Here is a 17676-nt window from a genome sequence, read left to right as displayed (position 1 = left end):
AATTTCTGGATTCCTCCATTGAAGTTTGCACAACGGATAGATCAGCAGATACCTCTCTCGCTTTTGTAGGATGCCCTCCTTAGTAGCTCTCACATGCAGGTGTGCATGTGTCTGGGTTTAGTTTGTAATGCAGTGATTTGATTCTCATTGGGCTTCATGTCTCTGTGAGTCACAGTGGGGACATTTTGGCAAATGAGGGGTGATGTAGACAGTAGTGTGTATGGGATCACTGTGCATTGACTTACAATGGAAATGGTAGCCCTTTTGGACAACAGGATGTCTTCAGACAGTTCTAGTTCTAGGCCCCTGACACTGGCCATACCAGCAATGCTGAGGGCCTAAAGCACTGTCCTCCCACCAGTCAGTGGAAGCCCAGATACAGCTCAGGGAGAGCCAGAGGCAGAACCACAACACCCCTCTGTGGTGCTCACACCCAGTCCTGACAGCAGTGCAGGACAGGCAAGGTATGTGGGTGAGGAAAGGTTTGTGGGTGGACAGCAGAAGTATGGTAGGTTTTCCTCTTATCTGTGGTAAGTGAAACTCCATCCATGCTTTTCTGCTTTTGCTTATGGCAATAGTATGAGGCCTCCCACTTGCTAGGCAGTGGCTTTACCATTTGAGCCATGACCCCAGCTTTTTCTTTTGTATTTTTCCCTGGGACAGTTCTCACACTCCTAGCCTCCCATGCACCACCAAAACAAGCCCGGTTTATTTTGTTAAGATGGAGTATGACTAAATTTTGGCTAGTACTGGGCTGGGCTAGAACCATACTCCTCGGTTTCTCTACCTCCTAAATAACTGAGATTGCAGTATGAACCACCATGCCCAATTGCTATTTTATTTTAAATTCGGTTTTCCTCCAACCTCAATAGGACAGAACATTGTTAATTTGAAAAAATGAGGTAGGAAGAGATCCTACAAAGTGTGTTTTTCAGAGACTAGTTCTGCTCTGACAGAGGTGGGACACAGGACATTTTGGAATATAAAAATACTGTAATATCTATGAGCATAGAAAGATAGCATTTCCTAATTTAAAGGCACTTCAAGACAGTCACAACCCGTGCCATCATAGACGGAGGTAGTCTATGTGACCAAATAGTTTTAATAGTTTAGACAATATTTTTGATGCTTTTTTTTCTTCTTAATTCTTATTTCACCTGGCTTGAAGGAGGAAATATGGACTCAGGAATGAAAGTAGTTGTTCTTTAGTAGAACTATAACCTCAACTTTTTAATTTTCAAACTGGGGATAATATCTACCTCAACTTCATAATTTTCAAATCGGGACAATCTCTACTTACCACAGTTTAAAAGTTTATTTGTAAGAGTAGTAAAAGTAGCATTGGACCTGAAATCATATGAAAGTACTGAAGATAGTAGCATAAAACAATGAGATGCTACTATTCTGTTCTAATGTCTTCCTTTTTATCTCGCTGTTTCAATGGTATCACAGATGCCTCACAAGCACCAGCCAGACCCCCCAAACCACGACCCCGCAGGACTGCACCAGAAATCCACCACAGAAAACCCCACGGGCCCGAAGCAGCATTGGAAAATGTGGATGCAAAAATTGCCAAACTCATGGGAGAGGGTTATGCCTTTGAAGAGGTGAAGAGAGCCTTAGAGATAGCCCAGAATAATGTGGAAGTGGCCAGGAGCATCCTCCGAGAATTCGCCTTTCCTCCTCCAGTCTCCCCACGTCTCAACCTATAGCAGCCAGAACTGGATAAACACCCACATGCAAAGCAGAGCATGAAAGGAGAGGCTGGAAGTGAACTGCCAAGCGAAGGAGTCTCCTCCTCACAAGGCAGCTTGGGAAGGGAGGCCTGCAGCAGCTTCTGGAAGACTGTGTGCTTGCTCAGGATGGTCGAGGCTGCGGCTTCCTTGTTTTTGCTAGCCATACTTTGAAATCAGGGTTGAACTGACAAAAAAAATAATTTAAAGACGTTTACTGCTCTCGAACTTTTGAATCTGTGAAATTCTTTTCCTTGTTTACACGTTGGCAAAGTTGCAGTTGGGTTTTTATTTTGATCCCTGTACTGTGCTCCTGATGGCCCCTGGGTGAAGCTGTCAGGTCTGCTGTAACATCTCCCATCGCCTCCCTCGCTGTCCACATTAACAGCGAAAGCAACTCCTCATCTTCATCCTTCTACACCCGACCCCCAGCCCCGGGTCCAGTTCCATTTCTCCCATTTCCAGATGTTTTGAAGGTTCTGATTTTCAATGTATCAAACTATTGCAAAAAAAAAACAAAAAACGTGTGGTCTTCACTACTGAGTCTTTTCTTTGGAAACGATCACTGTTGAGAGATGGGAAAAACATGATTGTAAAGCATTTACTTGTCAATAAACTACCTTTCGTAAGGTTTTTTTTTTTAAAAAAAATAATGTTCAGGAACTTCCCATGATATAGTTGTGTAATCTTTCATTTTTTTCATATTCTCCATCTCTGTCATCCCAGGGATGCCACGAGGCTATAAAAATCTGAACTATTAGAAAGCAGCCGCTGCTCCCTACAGTGCCGTACTGAAGGAATGTAATAAGGTCTCCAGACACGTACGCTTGTATTGCTTTCAGGCTTGCTGAAAGAGAGAGCCATCTTCCTCAAATACGTTAATAGGCTTCAGACAAATATCATGAGCCTCCCTTTCCCAAAGTGAAATCAAGTCCATTTCTTTTTGTGTGATAGCACCCTCGTTCCTAAGAGCTATGGGCCATGCTTCACACTGCACCAAGTGCCAGGGCTACTGTCTATACACACACACACACACACACACACACACACACACACACACAAACATTATTCTGCAAAGTTCTTAGTAATTTTATCTCCCATCAAATCAGAATTCATACTGAATTTTTACGTTCTTCTCATTCATGGCTCCATTTGGCTCCATCCAGTATCCAATCCAGTGAAAGAACATAGTTTGCTCCTTTTTTTGTATGTGCACAATGGTGGATGGTCCTTCAGAAACCTATGTCATTTGGTTGAATAAATCAAAACGTATTTATTGAACATATACTATGTGCTTGCACTGTTAGGCACTGTGTTTGTAAAGCACAACCCCTCACAAGCTGCCAAAAGACTGATGGATGAAATCTGGAAAGTTTCTTGACTGCTTCTGAAGTTTGCAACAATTTGCTTTCTGTTACCCTTAATAACTCTATGGAGAAATGTTACCGAATTATGTTTGTATAAAATTATTGAACCCCATGATAGTTTTCTAATTATGGACTCATGTTATGGAGACAGCCATGTTGATCAGGGGAGAGAAACTGATGTATTCCTTTACAAAGTGATACTTGACTGACCTTAGAAGTGTGGCTTTCATGGGATGAGATACTTGAAGACTCACAGGACTTGCATAGTTTATGCTCTTATATGAATATGTTCAGGTGACTCAGAACTAGTTATGCCCCTAGGGGGAGCTTTTAATTTGCCTTAGATGCTCTTCTTGTGAGTATGTATGAGTACAGATTTTTACACTTCCTAAAATTGTATTGGCCAATTGTCTGTTGCTTTGTGAACTCCATGTAATGTCGTCATGATTTTTCACTTATCAATTTCTGATATCACATTGAAATAGCATTTTCTATTTTGGCCTTTTTATATGACTTGCTGTTGACAGATTCAATCAAAAAGCCAAAATTGCCATTTCATTATTATAATATTTTTAATAGAGAATAATGTAAAATAGGAATAGTGGGAAACACAGCACATTCTTGTCCAGTTTTCAAATAATAGACAAAAGCTTTCAGTGAGAAATTAGAAAAAAGGCATAGTAAAATTGTAAATTTGGATCTGATGTTGGAAAAAAATACGAAGGCTTTTGCAAAAATTGTTCTAGCCTCTTACCAAAATCTGTGTCTTGACCTCAATAGTAGCTCATAATTTGCTTATAGGCAGCAGGAGTCAAAGATGTTGTAATCCATGAAATATAAAGAGGAAAACTTTTTTTAAATCAAACACCAGTAGAGCAACTGAGAATTTATCTACTGCCTATGATACTATGATCAAAGATGTTTCTGAGGAAATAATTAAACCTAAATATTATTATAAAAATGATGACCTGTTAATGCTTAGAAATGATCCAGATATTGTTCATTGAGATCCACAAAGGTAAACTTTCCTTTCATTTCTCATGATTCTGTTTCTAATAGAATTGTTTTATCATAATCCATAATACGGCAAATATCAATTCCTTGCCCCCAAATATGTCTAGGGATGGAAAGATATAATGTGCCCTCAATGATGTTAAAGTAATTATTTTTCCAGGATCTGTTTTTCTTTTTCAGTCTCATGTTAAACTACACCCAGATCTTCTAGAATTCTTTTAGATTCTAGATCTTCTAAAATCTGACCATTGTGTGCGTAATTTGAAATTTCTTCCACAAATTCTACCTTTGGCCCTTCTCTATTTCCCCTTGCCATGTTGCAGTCTTTAATAGTAGAGACCCTAATCACAACCCAAAAGGCAACATTTGTTAACTTGGCATTTCACACACCAAGAACATTTGCAAACATTTCTTCATAATGTGAACATTTAAAATTTTCAGTTCCAAAAGCATTTCCTTCAGTTTGGATATTACTCTTCCTCTCAGATGTTCAACTTGAAGCTTTCATTTGCACTGAATTATCTAACCTGATTTTTAAAAGCCTATCTGAAATTGACAGATTGGGGAGTAAAATACAATATATTTTAAATAATAATGCAGGTACTGCCTTGTTAAGCTGGATTTTTAGTGCTACTAGGAAGAGTTCCCAGGGGAGGATAAAGACAGCAATGGAGTGAAGAGTTTTCTTCTCAATTAGTATTTCATTGTTTAAAAATGCCTTTTGAAACTTGTCCAATGTGACAAAATACTTATATGTTCAATTAATTTATATTTTCTTCATTCTTTTTTTTCGATTCTGGTTATTATGTAAACTTAAATACTATATCTGTTCTTTTAATGTATTTTATAAAATGAATGTTAACAAAATGAAAAGTATTGTTATTTGTTCAAATGAAAATGGGTACTTTAGAGCACTTCTATATATTTTCTTCCTGCTAAGAAAAAGACAGGTGTTGGGAAGGTGGCTCAGTGGTAGAGCACTTGCCTTGCATGCCTGAGGCCCTGGGTTTGATTCCTCAGCACCACATAAGCAAAAAGAAAAAGGCTGGAAGTGGGGCTGTGGCTCAAGTGGTAGAGCGCTAGCCTTGAGCTTAAGAGCTGAGGGACAGTGTCCAGGCCCAGAGTTCAGGCCCCACAACCAGACCCCATCCCCCAAAAAAAGAAAAGAAAAAGGAAAAGACAAACCCTTAACAGTAGCTCACACATATAAGCTACTCAGGAGTCTGAGATGTGAGGATCTCAGTTCCTAGCCAGCCATGTCAGACACAAAGGCAAGACTCTGATCTTTAATCAGCAAAAAGCTGGAACTGGAGATGTGGCTCATATGGTAAAGACCTGGCTATGAAAGAAAGAAAAGGGTGAGAGTTTTGCCTTGATTTCAAGCCCCAGTACTGGAACCAATACCTGAATAGACAAAGGGAAATTTTTCAGTGATATGTAGTATCTAATAATCAAACATTTTTATGCTTTAGTAAGCAGCCTCATCTTTAAAATGGAAATAATGACCATACCTGTAGAAAACACTGTGAGAAGATTTGATGAGTGAATGCAAGCAATTTTAAAAAGCATACTCTGCTACTTAATGAATACTATCTACATGACAGTTAACATTACAATGTACACTACCCAGGAAAATTGTCACTCTGTCACAGAATCCTCAGAATAGGCAGTAACAAGAAGTATGTCTGAGATTTATATAGCAAAAAAAAAAAAAAGTTCTGGTAGTTTTAAGACAACACTGGAATATGATTATTCTACTTAACCAGAAGACATTTGAATCCTCAAAACGTTATAATCCATAAATTCTACCAAGCAAGACCAGAGTTGAGATTTTCACTTTGAGCCTCTAGTAGCATCATCATGCACTCAATGAGTGTTTATCATTCAAGCCCTGTGCAATAGAAAGCACGTATCAAAGATGGTTGAGCTAGCCAATCTGGGTCCTGGGTCCCTCAAGAGTTGCTTTGAATTTTAAAATCTAGTTTGTGTAAAAAGTAATTCATCCTGTTCTTGGAGTACAACCTATCTGGTGGATCTCTTTAGGCCCTGGGTGGCAGAATGGGAAAGAAGTTTTCTTTATAGAATGAGACTAAAGTTACAGAACTGAAATCCACACACAGAAACTCAATGCTCCACATTCTAGGAAACCACTGTAATAAATACCTGTAAAGCCCCTTAAGAGACTGGAGGCAGAGCTCCTCTCCAAGGAACCCAGAAAATAGAAGCACAAGATTATGGATTCAGGGCCTGACAAGGAAGAAATGAAGCAATGAATCAGAATGTTACAGATTGAGTCCTTCTCCATCAGTGCAAGTAGCAATACCTCCATGACAAAGGTGATTATACGTACAAGGAATTACCATCATATTCCATTATACATACACAGTAAGCTTACAGATATTTCATCTGTGGGTATCAGAGCAGAGTAGAGGTATATGGTAGACTTTCATGGTATATTAATTGACAGGTGTCACTACTATAGAAAAGACCAGATAGGCTTCCCAGGGGACACACAGACTCCAGTCAAGACAACCTAGTTTTGAACCATTGTAATGGAACTCAAGAAAGCTGCCTACAGGTGCATGGACACAAGAAGCTCTTGGGCTTATACTAGTGAATGGATCAGGAGGGAGTTTGCCATGTCAGATAATAAAGAGCCTAGTGAATGGTCACCTATAGAGACAAGCTCAGAGCCAGTGTCTGCATTTGGAAACAGTACAAAGGCAAAATAGAAAATCAGTTGCACGGACTCCATGCCCATGTGTCTCTTTGTGATCGTTCCTGTGTCTTGTCTCTCTCTAGTTATCATGGCATCCCAATTCAGCTCCCCATTGGAGCTGATTTGGCTCATTGGCACTGGTGGCTCACACCTGTAAAGCTAGCTACTCAGGGTCCGGAGGAAGATGGCAGAGAAGCTGGAAGCTGAAACAAGCTCTCACATAGAGAGCAGCTCTAGGGTTCCAGTGAACAGTCCTAGGCTAGAGAATCACACCAAGTGTGCCATCATGGTACAGAGAGTTTGGCCAGAGAGGAAAAATCCAGGCAGCCTGGTCTAGGAGACTAATCTTAGCACTTGCTGGTAGCCGCAGCAGTGGCAGCCATGGCTGCCATATCAACGGAGAAAGTCCGGGAAAAAGATGAGCGGATTCTACTCACCATCAGCAAGAACTGACAAGGAGCAGAAGTCTTCATCCTGCTGATCACAAACCAGGGATGGCCCAAGAACCAAGAGTCTGCTGAGAGTAGACACAAGATATCCTCACTCCTTCTCACAGAGCAGTGGTGGGAAGGTAGCCCCTCCCCCACCACTGGAGATCTCTATCTTTGATACTGACAAAAGCCCAGCTGAGCAGCTAGCTCCAACTCAGGCCTTGGAAGAAAACAATAGGAGCCATTCAGCAGGTCACAGGAACCTGACCTGACCTGCCAGGCTCAGCTCCACCCAGGGGAAAGTGACCCAGCCCAGGCAGAGAAAGCCCCTAGAGTAGTGACTTTCTTCACGGGGTAAACAGCCAGAGGCTGCCCCTCCCCACTACAGCCTAGACAGCAGGAAGAGTAAAAGACAAACAATTGAAGCTCAGTAAACATAAACCCTGAGAATGTTTCCAGGCTGGGCTCTGTGAGTGTCTCAGGAGCTGGCCCCTCAGGAAAAAGCTACTGATTGCTGATAGGCCTCAGTCATACCCAGAACCCAGCTTCATCACAGCAACTCCAAGGTAGAGGCAATATCTCTCTTTTGTGATACTCAAAGCAGATCTCCCACTGAACTAGCTTGGGAGGAGGATCACAAACTCCTGGGTAAGGCAGAGATTCTTTCTGACTATGCAAACAAACTGACTTAAGAAACCAATCAAGCCACAGGAAAACCAAACACCACAAGCAGACCAGAGACTACACCAACAGACTGGTTATGGACAAGATTCCTCCCCCCCCTGCAAGGCTGCTTGCCTTAAAATAGTGTTCTAGCATAAAATTGGTGTTACTTTCATACCAAATGGGCAGAAAAAGATGGAGAAGTACAAGAAAAATGGCAAGTCCAGGTATTTCAACACACACTCATGATAATCATTTTACAAAACAGTTAATGAATGATCCAGAGGAGCATTCCCAAAAAGCTCTACAAACATTACTGGTAAACATGGTGAATGAAAAGACTGAAAATCTGCAAAGGACTCAGTGTGCACATGATAGGGAGCAAGACAAGGCTAACCAAAGATTAATACAAGAACTTCATGAGCATGATGAGGCTAACCAAAAATTAATACAGGTATCTCATGAATGTGAGGAAGCTAATCATAGATTAATAGAGGAATTACATGAGCAAGCTGAGACCAGTCAATGAGAAATACAAGGATTGCATGAGCAGGGTGAGAACAATTGAAGAGAAATACAGGAATTGCATGAAGGTGAGGAAGCTAATCAAAGAGTAAAACAGGATTGCATGAGCAGGAGGAGAATAAAAAAAGATCAATAGAGGCATTCATAGAATCCATAAACAGACAGCTGAAGGAATCCAGGGAGACCACAAAGGGAATGCTGAATGGAGCCCATCAGAAGGAAAGGGAGTCCAAGGAAACCATAGCCAATCAACTAAGTGATTTGAGAATAGACACTGAACACCAAATTAAGGAAGTAAAGAAGTTCATACAAGATCTAAAACAGCTCCAACAAAGAATTTGAAGCCATCAAAGCCAACCAATTAGAAGGAGAGGAAATAAAAAACACAGTAGAAAGTCTTGATAGTAAGTTAGACCATGCAGATCGAATCTTGGGGATTGAAGACAGCCTAGATAATATAGAGAAAGAGCATACAACTATCTAAGACAAATCCAAGAAATATCACAGATCTATTCAACATTTGGAAGACACCAGCAGAAGGCCTAATCTGAAGATAAAGAGTGTAGAGGAGTTCCTAGTAATGTTCTAGAATATTTATTTAACAAGATCCATGCAAAAAGATAGGCCTATTCAGATACAAGAAGCTTTTAGAACCCCAAATACACCAGACCAGAACAGGACATCCCACTGTCATAATATGCACAGGATGAACTCAGACCAAGGAAAGGATCCTTAAAGCTGTCAAGGAGAAAAGATTAATCATCTATAAAGGGAAACCAATTAGAAAAACCTCATATTTCTCAGCAGAGACAATTAAAACAAGAAGAACCTGGAATTATATATGCCACGCTCTAAAGACAAACAACTATCAACCAAGAATACTGTACCCAGCTAAACTCTCCTTCATAACCAAAGGTCAAATAAAAACTTTCCAAAGCAAAGAGAAACTGAAACAATATATCTTCACCAAACTAGTACCACAAAAGATACTTAAAGATGCCCTATGCATAGAAAACCAACAAGACCACAATAAAGGCCAAGAAACAACATCCAAACTGAGAATCCAAGAACTATAGGAAGAACTCAGTTGTCACAGGCCCCAAGAAGGTGGATAACATGATAGGAACTACCAAACACCTCTCAGTCCTAACTCTCAACATTAATGGACTTAACTCTCCAATTAAGCGACACAGACTGTCTGGTTAAATTAAAAAGCAAGATCCTTCTATCTGCTGCCTTCAGGAGTCACAACTTGCCCATAAAAACAAACATATTTTGAAAGTGAAAAGCTGGAAAAAAATCTACCAAGCAAATGACCCCTATAAACAGTGGGAATTACAATCCTAATATCAGATAAAATAAAGTAAAATTAGTGAGAAGATATAAAGAAGGTCGCTACATAGAATTAAGGAATCTCTCCATCAAGAGAATATTACAATTCTAAATATCTATACACCAAACAACAGAGACCCCAAATTCATCCAAGAAACACTACTTTCCCTCAAATCTCACATAGATTCAAATACATTAATTGTTGGGGACTTTAACACTCACTATCCTCACTAGATAGATCAACCCAGCAGAGAAACTGCATATATAAACAACTGCATAGATCAACTAGACTTAACAGACATAGACCGAATATTTTACCCAGCAGTATCAGAATACACATTTTTCTCAGCAGCAAATAGAACATTTTCCAAAATAGACCCAATTGTAGGTCACAAAGCAAACTTATCCAAATTCAGAAACATTGAATTTGTGCCCTTCATTCTCTCAGACAAGGGAAAAAATTAATACTCAACACCAAAAGCCACCAAAGAAAGTCCTGTGACACATGGAGGCTGAACACCACACTGTAGAATCACCAGTGGGTCATGGAACAGATTAGAAAGAAAATTCAAATGTTAATGATATTCAACAAAAATGAACACACAAATTACCAGCTCCTCTGGGACACAGCAAAGGCAATACTCAGAGGCAAGTTTATAGCTCTGAGTTCCTACATCAACTATTTGGAGACATCTGAAACCAACAATTTAATGAGACATCTGAACCTCCTTGATAAAGAGCAGCAAGCTAATCTCCAATCTAGTAGATAGAAAGAAATAATTAAAATTAAATCAGAATTAAATGAATTAGAATAAAAAATAGAAAGAATCGACAAAACAGTTTGTTTTTCGAAAAAGTTAACAAAATTGACTCTTAGCAAATCTTATCAGAAAAAGAAGAGAACACACCCAAATAAATAAACGAAGAGATGAGAATGAAAACATCACCACAGAAAAAAACAAGATTCAGAACATTATAAGAGAATACTTCTCAAACCTTTATGTTAATAAGTTTGAGGATCTGGAAGAAATGGATGATTTTCTAGCAAATATTGACATGTCAAAACAAAATCAAGATGAGTTAAACCAACTTAACAGATCCATATCAAGCATTGAAATAGAAACAGCAATAAGAGACATTCCATCCAAGAAAAGCCCCGGACCAGATGGATTTACAGCAGAATTCTACAAGGACTTCAAAGCAGAACTTACACCAACACTCCTCCAACTCTTCAATGAAATTGAAAGAGAAAGTTCACTACTGAACACATTCTGTGAAGCCATCATAACCCTCATCCCAAAACCAGGCAGGGACTCATCAAAGAAAGAGAACTAGAGACCCATTTCTTTGATAAACATCTATGCAAAACTTCTCATCAAAATTTTGGCCAATCGACTTCAACAATTCATAAAAAAAATCATACACCATGATCAAACAGGATTCATTTCAGGGATGAATAGATGGTTCAATATATGCAAATCAATTAATATAATTCATCACATCAGAAAGAGCAAGGATAAGAACCACATGGTTATTTCAATAGATGTGGAGAAAGCATTTGACAAGATCCAACACCCCTTTATGATGAAGGCTCTGGAAAAATTAGGAATCCATGAAACATTCCTCAGTACAATAAAGACTGTATATGACAAACCTACAGCCATCATTATACTAATGGTGAAAAAACAAAGGTATTTCCTCTAATGAGGAATGAGACAAGGATGTTCACTCCCTCCACTTCTCTTCAATTTAGTATTAGAATGCCTAGCTTCAGCAATAAACAAGATGCAAACATAAAAGGGATCCAAATAGGGAAAGATGAAGTAAAACTCACCCTCCACAGATGACATGATCTTGTATTTAAAGAATCCCATGGACTCCACTCCCAAATTACTTGAGCTGATTTGAAACTTTGGCAAAGTAGCAGAGTATAACAGTAACCCTCAAAAATCAATGGCTTTTCTGTATGCTAACAATGAGAAGAGCACGGCTGAAATCAAAAAGCAATTCCTTTTGTAATAGCCCCATAAAAAATAAAATAACTAGGAATTAACTTAACTAAAGAAGTGAAGGACCTCTATGATGAAAACTTTAAAAACCTGAAAAAGGAAATCAAAACAGAACTTAGAAAGTGGGAAAACCTCCCAGGCTCCTGGATTGGAAGTACCAACATCATTAAAATGGCAATACTTCCCAAGACTATCTACAAATTCAATGAAATACCTGTGAATATTCCAACCTCATTCTTCAAGGAAATAGAAGAAGAAATCCAAAAGTTCATCTGGAACAATAAAAGTCCCCAAATAGCAAAAACTATCCTTAACAGAACAGTGCTGGAGGAATATCAATACCAAATTTCAAACTCTGCTACAAAGCCATAGTAATCAAAACAGCTTGGTACTGGCAAAAGAATAGACCTCAGGACCAATGGAATAGAACTGAAAACCCAGAAATGAACCCACAGACCTATAGCCATCTAATCTTCGATAAGGGAGATAAGTCTCACGGACTTTCCTGCCCCGGCGGGCTTTGAACCATGATCCTCATATCTCAGCCTCCTGAGTAGCTAGGATTACAGGCATGAGCCACTGGCACCCAGCTCTTCCATTCTATTTTTTTTTTTTTTTAGTTCCCTTATGGAACATAAGGGGAGTTTGAATTTCTCTGGGAAGAGACTATGAGCTTGGCAGTCCAAGAAATCCACCTGATTATCTCTGTTGTATTCATCCCTTAAGGGGTAAATTCTGGCTGAAACCCACCAATTGACTTGAGCACAGTCCCTCTCCTGTAGCCAAAGTGCAGGTCCAATCTCTTCTCACCAATTCCTTTACTACTAGTATTTCTTTTCCCTTCATAAACTACTCAAGCCATGTTGGTTAGCTTGTTTATGGAGCAAATATGTAGGCGTGGACTAAAACAGTTAGCAACAACTTACCTAAGACTCCCAAAGAAAATCTGTTTTGCTAAAGAACTGTCCCAATGTGAGATGCAAATTATTCTTGCAGAAAGTTATACTTAGCTACAAGTGCCTCGGCTTTCGGCTATTAAAACACACATCAAAAGCAGTGGTACCAAGGCATTTATTTGTATAAATGTTTAATTAAACATAATGGGCAATGTCTGTTTATCTGGAATATCTTGTAAAACAAGGGAGAATAGATTGCCCACAGTAAGACTAATACATCTCTATTGGGGATTTTAGTCACTGCTAATATAATATATACACATTTATATTGCACTTTGAGTTTGAGAAAGTTTTATTCTCTGTTTTCAAAGTTGTATATCTAAAAATTCTTGTAAAATACGTGTATTATATTTAATATCTTTTCTTTGGACATAGGAAAAAATTTACACACCAGAGATCAAATTTATTTTCATCAAGCCATTCACTATTTGACAAGAGATGGATTTATAATCTATTGAATAACACCACTTCACATATTAAATATGAAAGTTAGGGCCAGGTGCTGATGGCTCATACCTGTAATTCTAACTACTCAGGAGGCTGAGATATGAGGATCACGTTCAAAGCCAGCCTGGGCAGGAATGTTTGTGAGATTCTTATCACCAATTAACCACCTCAAAACCAGAAGTAGAGCTGTGGTTAAAACCAGAAGTAGAGCTGTGGTTCAAGTGGTAGAGTACTCACCTTGAGCTGAAGAGCTCAGGGACAGTGCCCAGGCCCAGAGGTCAAACCCCACAACCAACAACTACCAAAAAAAAAAAGAAAAGAAAAGAAAGAAAGAAAGAAAAAGGAAAAGATAAAAAGTAAAGAAAAAAAAAAGAAAGAAAGACCTAAAAGCAACCAGAGCAAGAACTAAGTAATCTTATGAGTAAAAAAAAAATAAAATAAAATGAATGGCCTTAATCTATGATCATTATTGCATATTGAAGCACTTACAAATTACAAACATAAATACATTTACTTACTATCACTTTGTGTGTGTATTTTATGTCCTTACTGGGCCTTGAACTTGGAGATTTGAGCTCTTGCTCAGCTTTTTGACTCTAGCTGATCCTCTACCACTTCAGTTGCAGCTTTTGGTAGGTTAATTAGAGATTTTGAGCCTCTCAAGATTTGTGTGCCAAGATGGCTTCAAACCATGATCCTTACATCTCAATTTCCTGAGTAGCTAGGATTCCAGATGTGAGCTACCAATATCCAATTTATCTTTCTTTTATTTTTTAAGAATGCTTTGTTAATTGGGTAACACTGTCTTATGATATAACCAGAATCATATAGCTATAACCAATCCATACATTGGATATTTTTCAAAGTGATAAGCAACTTGAAAGTACAGATAAGTTAAGCAATCTGCCTTTGAAAACAACTTTGTACCATGGTTCAGTTCAGCTAGCCAGTTGCAATGTGTGCAAATATTTATTTTTTTTTAATTAATTTACTGTGTTTACTTAGAACTGGGAAAGGAAAACCATACATTATGGCCTGTCATTTTTCAGCAAAAGGAAAGTGATCTAATTGCTTGATTCAGGCAAAAGCTAATAAATAGAGACAGGGAACCAACAAGTAATCTCACAGGTTAAACAAAAAAAAAAAAAAAACATCTGCTTCATTTGAGAAGCATCAATGTGGAGCACAGAAACATTTTTGGCAGCCATGCAATTAATTTCTAAGAGGCTATAAACTTGTCATGGTAAGGACACTGCAAATTCAGCTTGAATACACTTTGCTTTTCACATTAATGACATGTAAGGACACTTAGGCCTCTCATCATCACCCCAGTGCTTTGAGAAGACCAATGTTCTTGTTCTCTTCTCAAAGGACCGCTGCCACTTCAAAGCACGACTCATCATTCTTTTGTGATATTAACCCCTTAAATTAAATTCACTTGGAGTTGAAGAGGGCAACAAGGGCTCTTACTTTCCTTTAGAGATCACACACTTCCATTCCTTCTGGAAAGTTCATAAGTAATCAAATCTTCTACTGCTGATTAATACCAATTCAGAGAGTAATAAAGAGATTCAAGCTTTATCTTCATTCCCTCTAATTTATAGCTTGATTTTTCCCAAACTCACTCTCCTCAAAATAGTTTCTCCTTTGCTGCTTGGTTTTCTATGTGATGGAATCACATCCTCTGTCTGGTCATCTTGGATCTTATAAACATTACATATAATACACATATATATTATACACATTACATATGTATATATGTATATATATATATGTCAATGCAGAGAGCATTAAGCGAAGCCACTTTTCCTCTTTTGAAATCACCTGTTGATTTCCCCAAGATCTCGAGAAAGACATCAGTTGTCAATAAATCTACAAGTAAACACACTGGATGGTACAACAAATAAGCAAACAAAAAAAAAAAACAAAAAAAGAGTAGCACATGAAAAAATCCAGTTTTGATATTTGGACAAATTAACTAAACAAACTCTTCTCAAAAGCAGACATATAAAGGCACAGAAACACAGGGAATAAGTGCTCAGTCTCACTAATCATCAGGGAAATCTAAAAAGAAACCAGAATAAAATGTCATCTCACTTTAGTATTGTAATCATCAGAAAGACAAAAAGTAATACTCTGGTGAGATTGCAGAGCAAAAGGAACTCTTACACACTGTTGGTAAGAATACAAATTTAGTACAATAATTATGTAAATGATATGTAAATTCCCAAGCACTAAAAGTAGAATTACCATATGATCCAGTAATTCTACTACTGAGGTTATATCTAAAGGAGATGAAATCATTACATGAAAAAGTTACTTGTAATGTTGTTTTTATTGCAGCACTAGTCACAATAGCCACAGTACAGAATCAAGCCAGATGTGTGTGGGTATCCTTCAGGTGAAATATGAATAGAGATAAAAATGTGTTATGCTTGAATATGTGTATATATATATATATATATATATATATACATATACATGTACACAATGAAATATTCCACCCTAAAAGAGGTGAAAGTCATTTCTAACAACGTGGATGGAACTGGGGTTTGTTATTGCATTAGATGAAGTAAGCCAGCTCCCAAAGAGAAATGCTTCAGATTCTCACTCATTTGTCAAAACTAATCTATGTTGTAGAAGATGGAATGGAATTGTATTCACTAGAGAGAGGGAATGGGAATTGCAGAGGGGAGAAAGCAGGATAAGCTTCAATGAAGCCCACTAAACACAGAGTGGCAGGATCACATCTGATTATTAAATATACTAGAGTAACTGCAGCTACAAAAAAGGTATATTTCAAAACAATTAGAATAATAGAAAATTTCTTTAGCAATGATTAATATTTAAAGAAACAAATGTTTATTTTCTTGATTTGATCACTATAAATTGTGTATATTGTACTGAATTACCATAACATACCTAAATAGCAGTACAATTATCTCAATAATAAAGAATGTATTCTTAAATCCATGCCATAATTTATAATGATTAGGAGCTAAAACTCTCTCTTACTATTTCTAGATGGTTCATTTTCCTCAGCTTCCCTTATTTAACTGCTGAATATATAACTCCCTCATGCAAATTTTAAGAAGAAATTTCTAACAATTTATTTACAGCTAATCTAAGCTCTCTAATTTGTGTAACGTTTGGTGTCAAGAATGTTAGTCTGCAATTACATTAATAATAATCTAATAATCATTAGTCTGTAATTACAATTCTGTTAACTTCATTGTTACATTAAAGATATAGGAAAAATATGATCCACTTAGTAAAATCATTTTGGTAAATGATATTTTTGCTTTTGAACCACACACAGTATTGATGTCATCTTTAAGGCTCAGTTCTACTTAAGAAGTTTTACATAACATTTTTATATAGATTCTTTCAAAAATATATCTACATGGGAAAAATTAGTCTACATAAAATAACTCAATCACAATTGTGAAAACAATCAAATCTTACATTTCTTTTTTTTCTAGATTTTTACTAGTACATATTATTATACATGGGAAAGTTTTTATTGTGATATTCCAATACATGAATATGTTATTATCATAATCACCCCATCATTCATTTTCTTAACTACACCCATTTTATCTTTTTGTAATTTTTAAAGAATGGGTTTTACTATCATTGTCTCATAAAAATTGTATTTTCCTTCCATTGGTAAACTGGGGAGGGGCCAAGCCTAATGACATCAGACATACACTTAAATGTTGTTGCAAACACAACATCTACTATTACAGATTCCAAATGAAATTGCTTCAGCCAAAAAAAAATCTGACTTTTGGTATCCCTGTCAATAATAACTCACAAACCCTATGGATGAATCTTTTCAGGCAGAAGATATCCTTTTGATTGCAATGAAGAAGTGTAGGAATTTGGAAGTCAACACGATTTAAGGCAGAATTTTTGGGAGATTTACTAGCCAACTTTCAGCTCAACACAGTGCTGACTTTGGTATGTTATTAGGGAGATTAACTTTAAGCACTTACTGGTTTAGTTCTGAACAAGATGAGTGACCTTTATTTCCATCAAGGCTGTGGTTTTACTCTAAATCCCTCAGTGTTAAGTTCTGAAAACCTAGAGATTAGACAGTGCTAAGGGCTTTGCTTTCTCTCCTGTTATCTTAAGACATTCACAGGATAGACTAAAAACACCTACCTACTTGGAGAAACCTAAAAACCCATGTGCCAAATTTGAACTTATTCGATGCATTACTGGGGAGAGATACTTATACATGGATAGAGCTAGAAAGGTCCTTAAGAGGCCATTCTGTTCGTTTTACTGACCTCATGGCTTTGTCCTTATCTTAAGAGATAAGGACACCCTGTGCAACCCAGGCATTCTGTTGCCTGGATTTCTAAAAGCTGTTATCCATGGTCATTTTATAGCATACCTTCTAGCTATAAAGGGGATTTCAAAGTAATATGCTATTTTTAGTTATGTAAATTGAAAGCAAAGACATATTCTTGAC

At 37.6% G+C, this 17676-nt stretch overlaps 1 protein-coding gene across 4 annotated transcripts in view; it reads left to right on the top strand.

Annotated features, from left to right (window-relative positions):
* Cblb (Cbl proto-oncogene B) overlaps positions 1-4433 on the top strand; it is a 165322-nt gene extending 160889 nt beyond the window's left edge. For all 4 annotated transcript variants that reach the window (XM_042676809.1, XM_042676811.1, XM_042676808.1 and 1 more), the window contains one exon: positions 1453-4433. In XM_042676809.1, the coding sequence (XP_042532743.1) occupies positions 1453-1712 (260 nt within the window). In that variant the 3' untranslated portion in view covers positions 1713-4433. The remainder of the gene's footprint in view (positions 1-1452) is intronic.
* The last annotated feature ends 13243 nt before the right edge of the window (positions 4434-17676 follow it).

Source organism: Dipodomys spectabilis, unplaced genomic scaffold (genome assembly GCF_019054845.1).
Source record: "Dipodomys spectabilis isolate Male_0828 unplaced genomic scaffold, ASM1905484v1 ptg000032l, whole genome shotgun sequence".
Taxonomy (NCBI): Eukaryota; Metazoa; Chordata; class Mammalia; order Rodentia; family Heteromyidae; genus Dipodomys; species Dipodomys spectabilis.
This window is presented reverse-complemented; position numbering and strand designations above follow the sequence as displayed.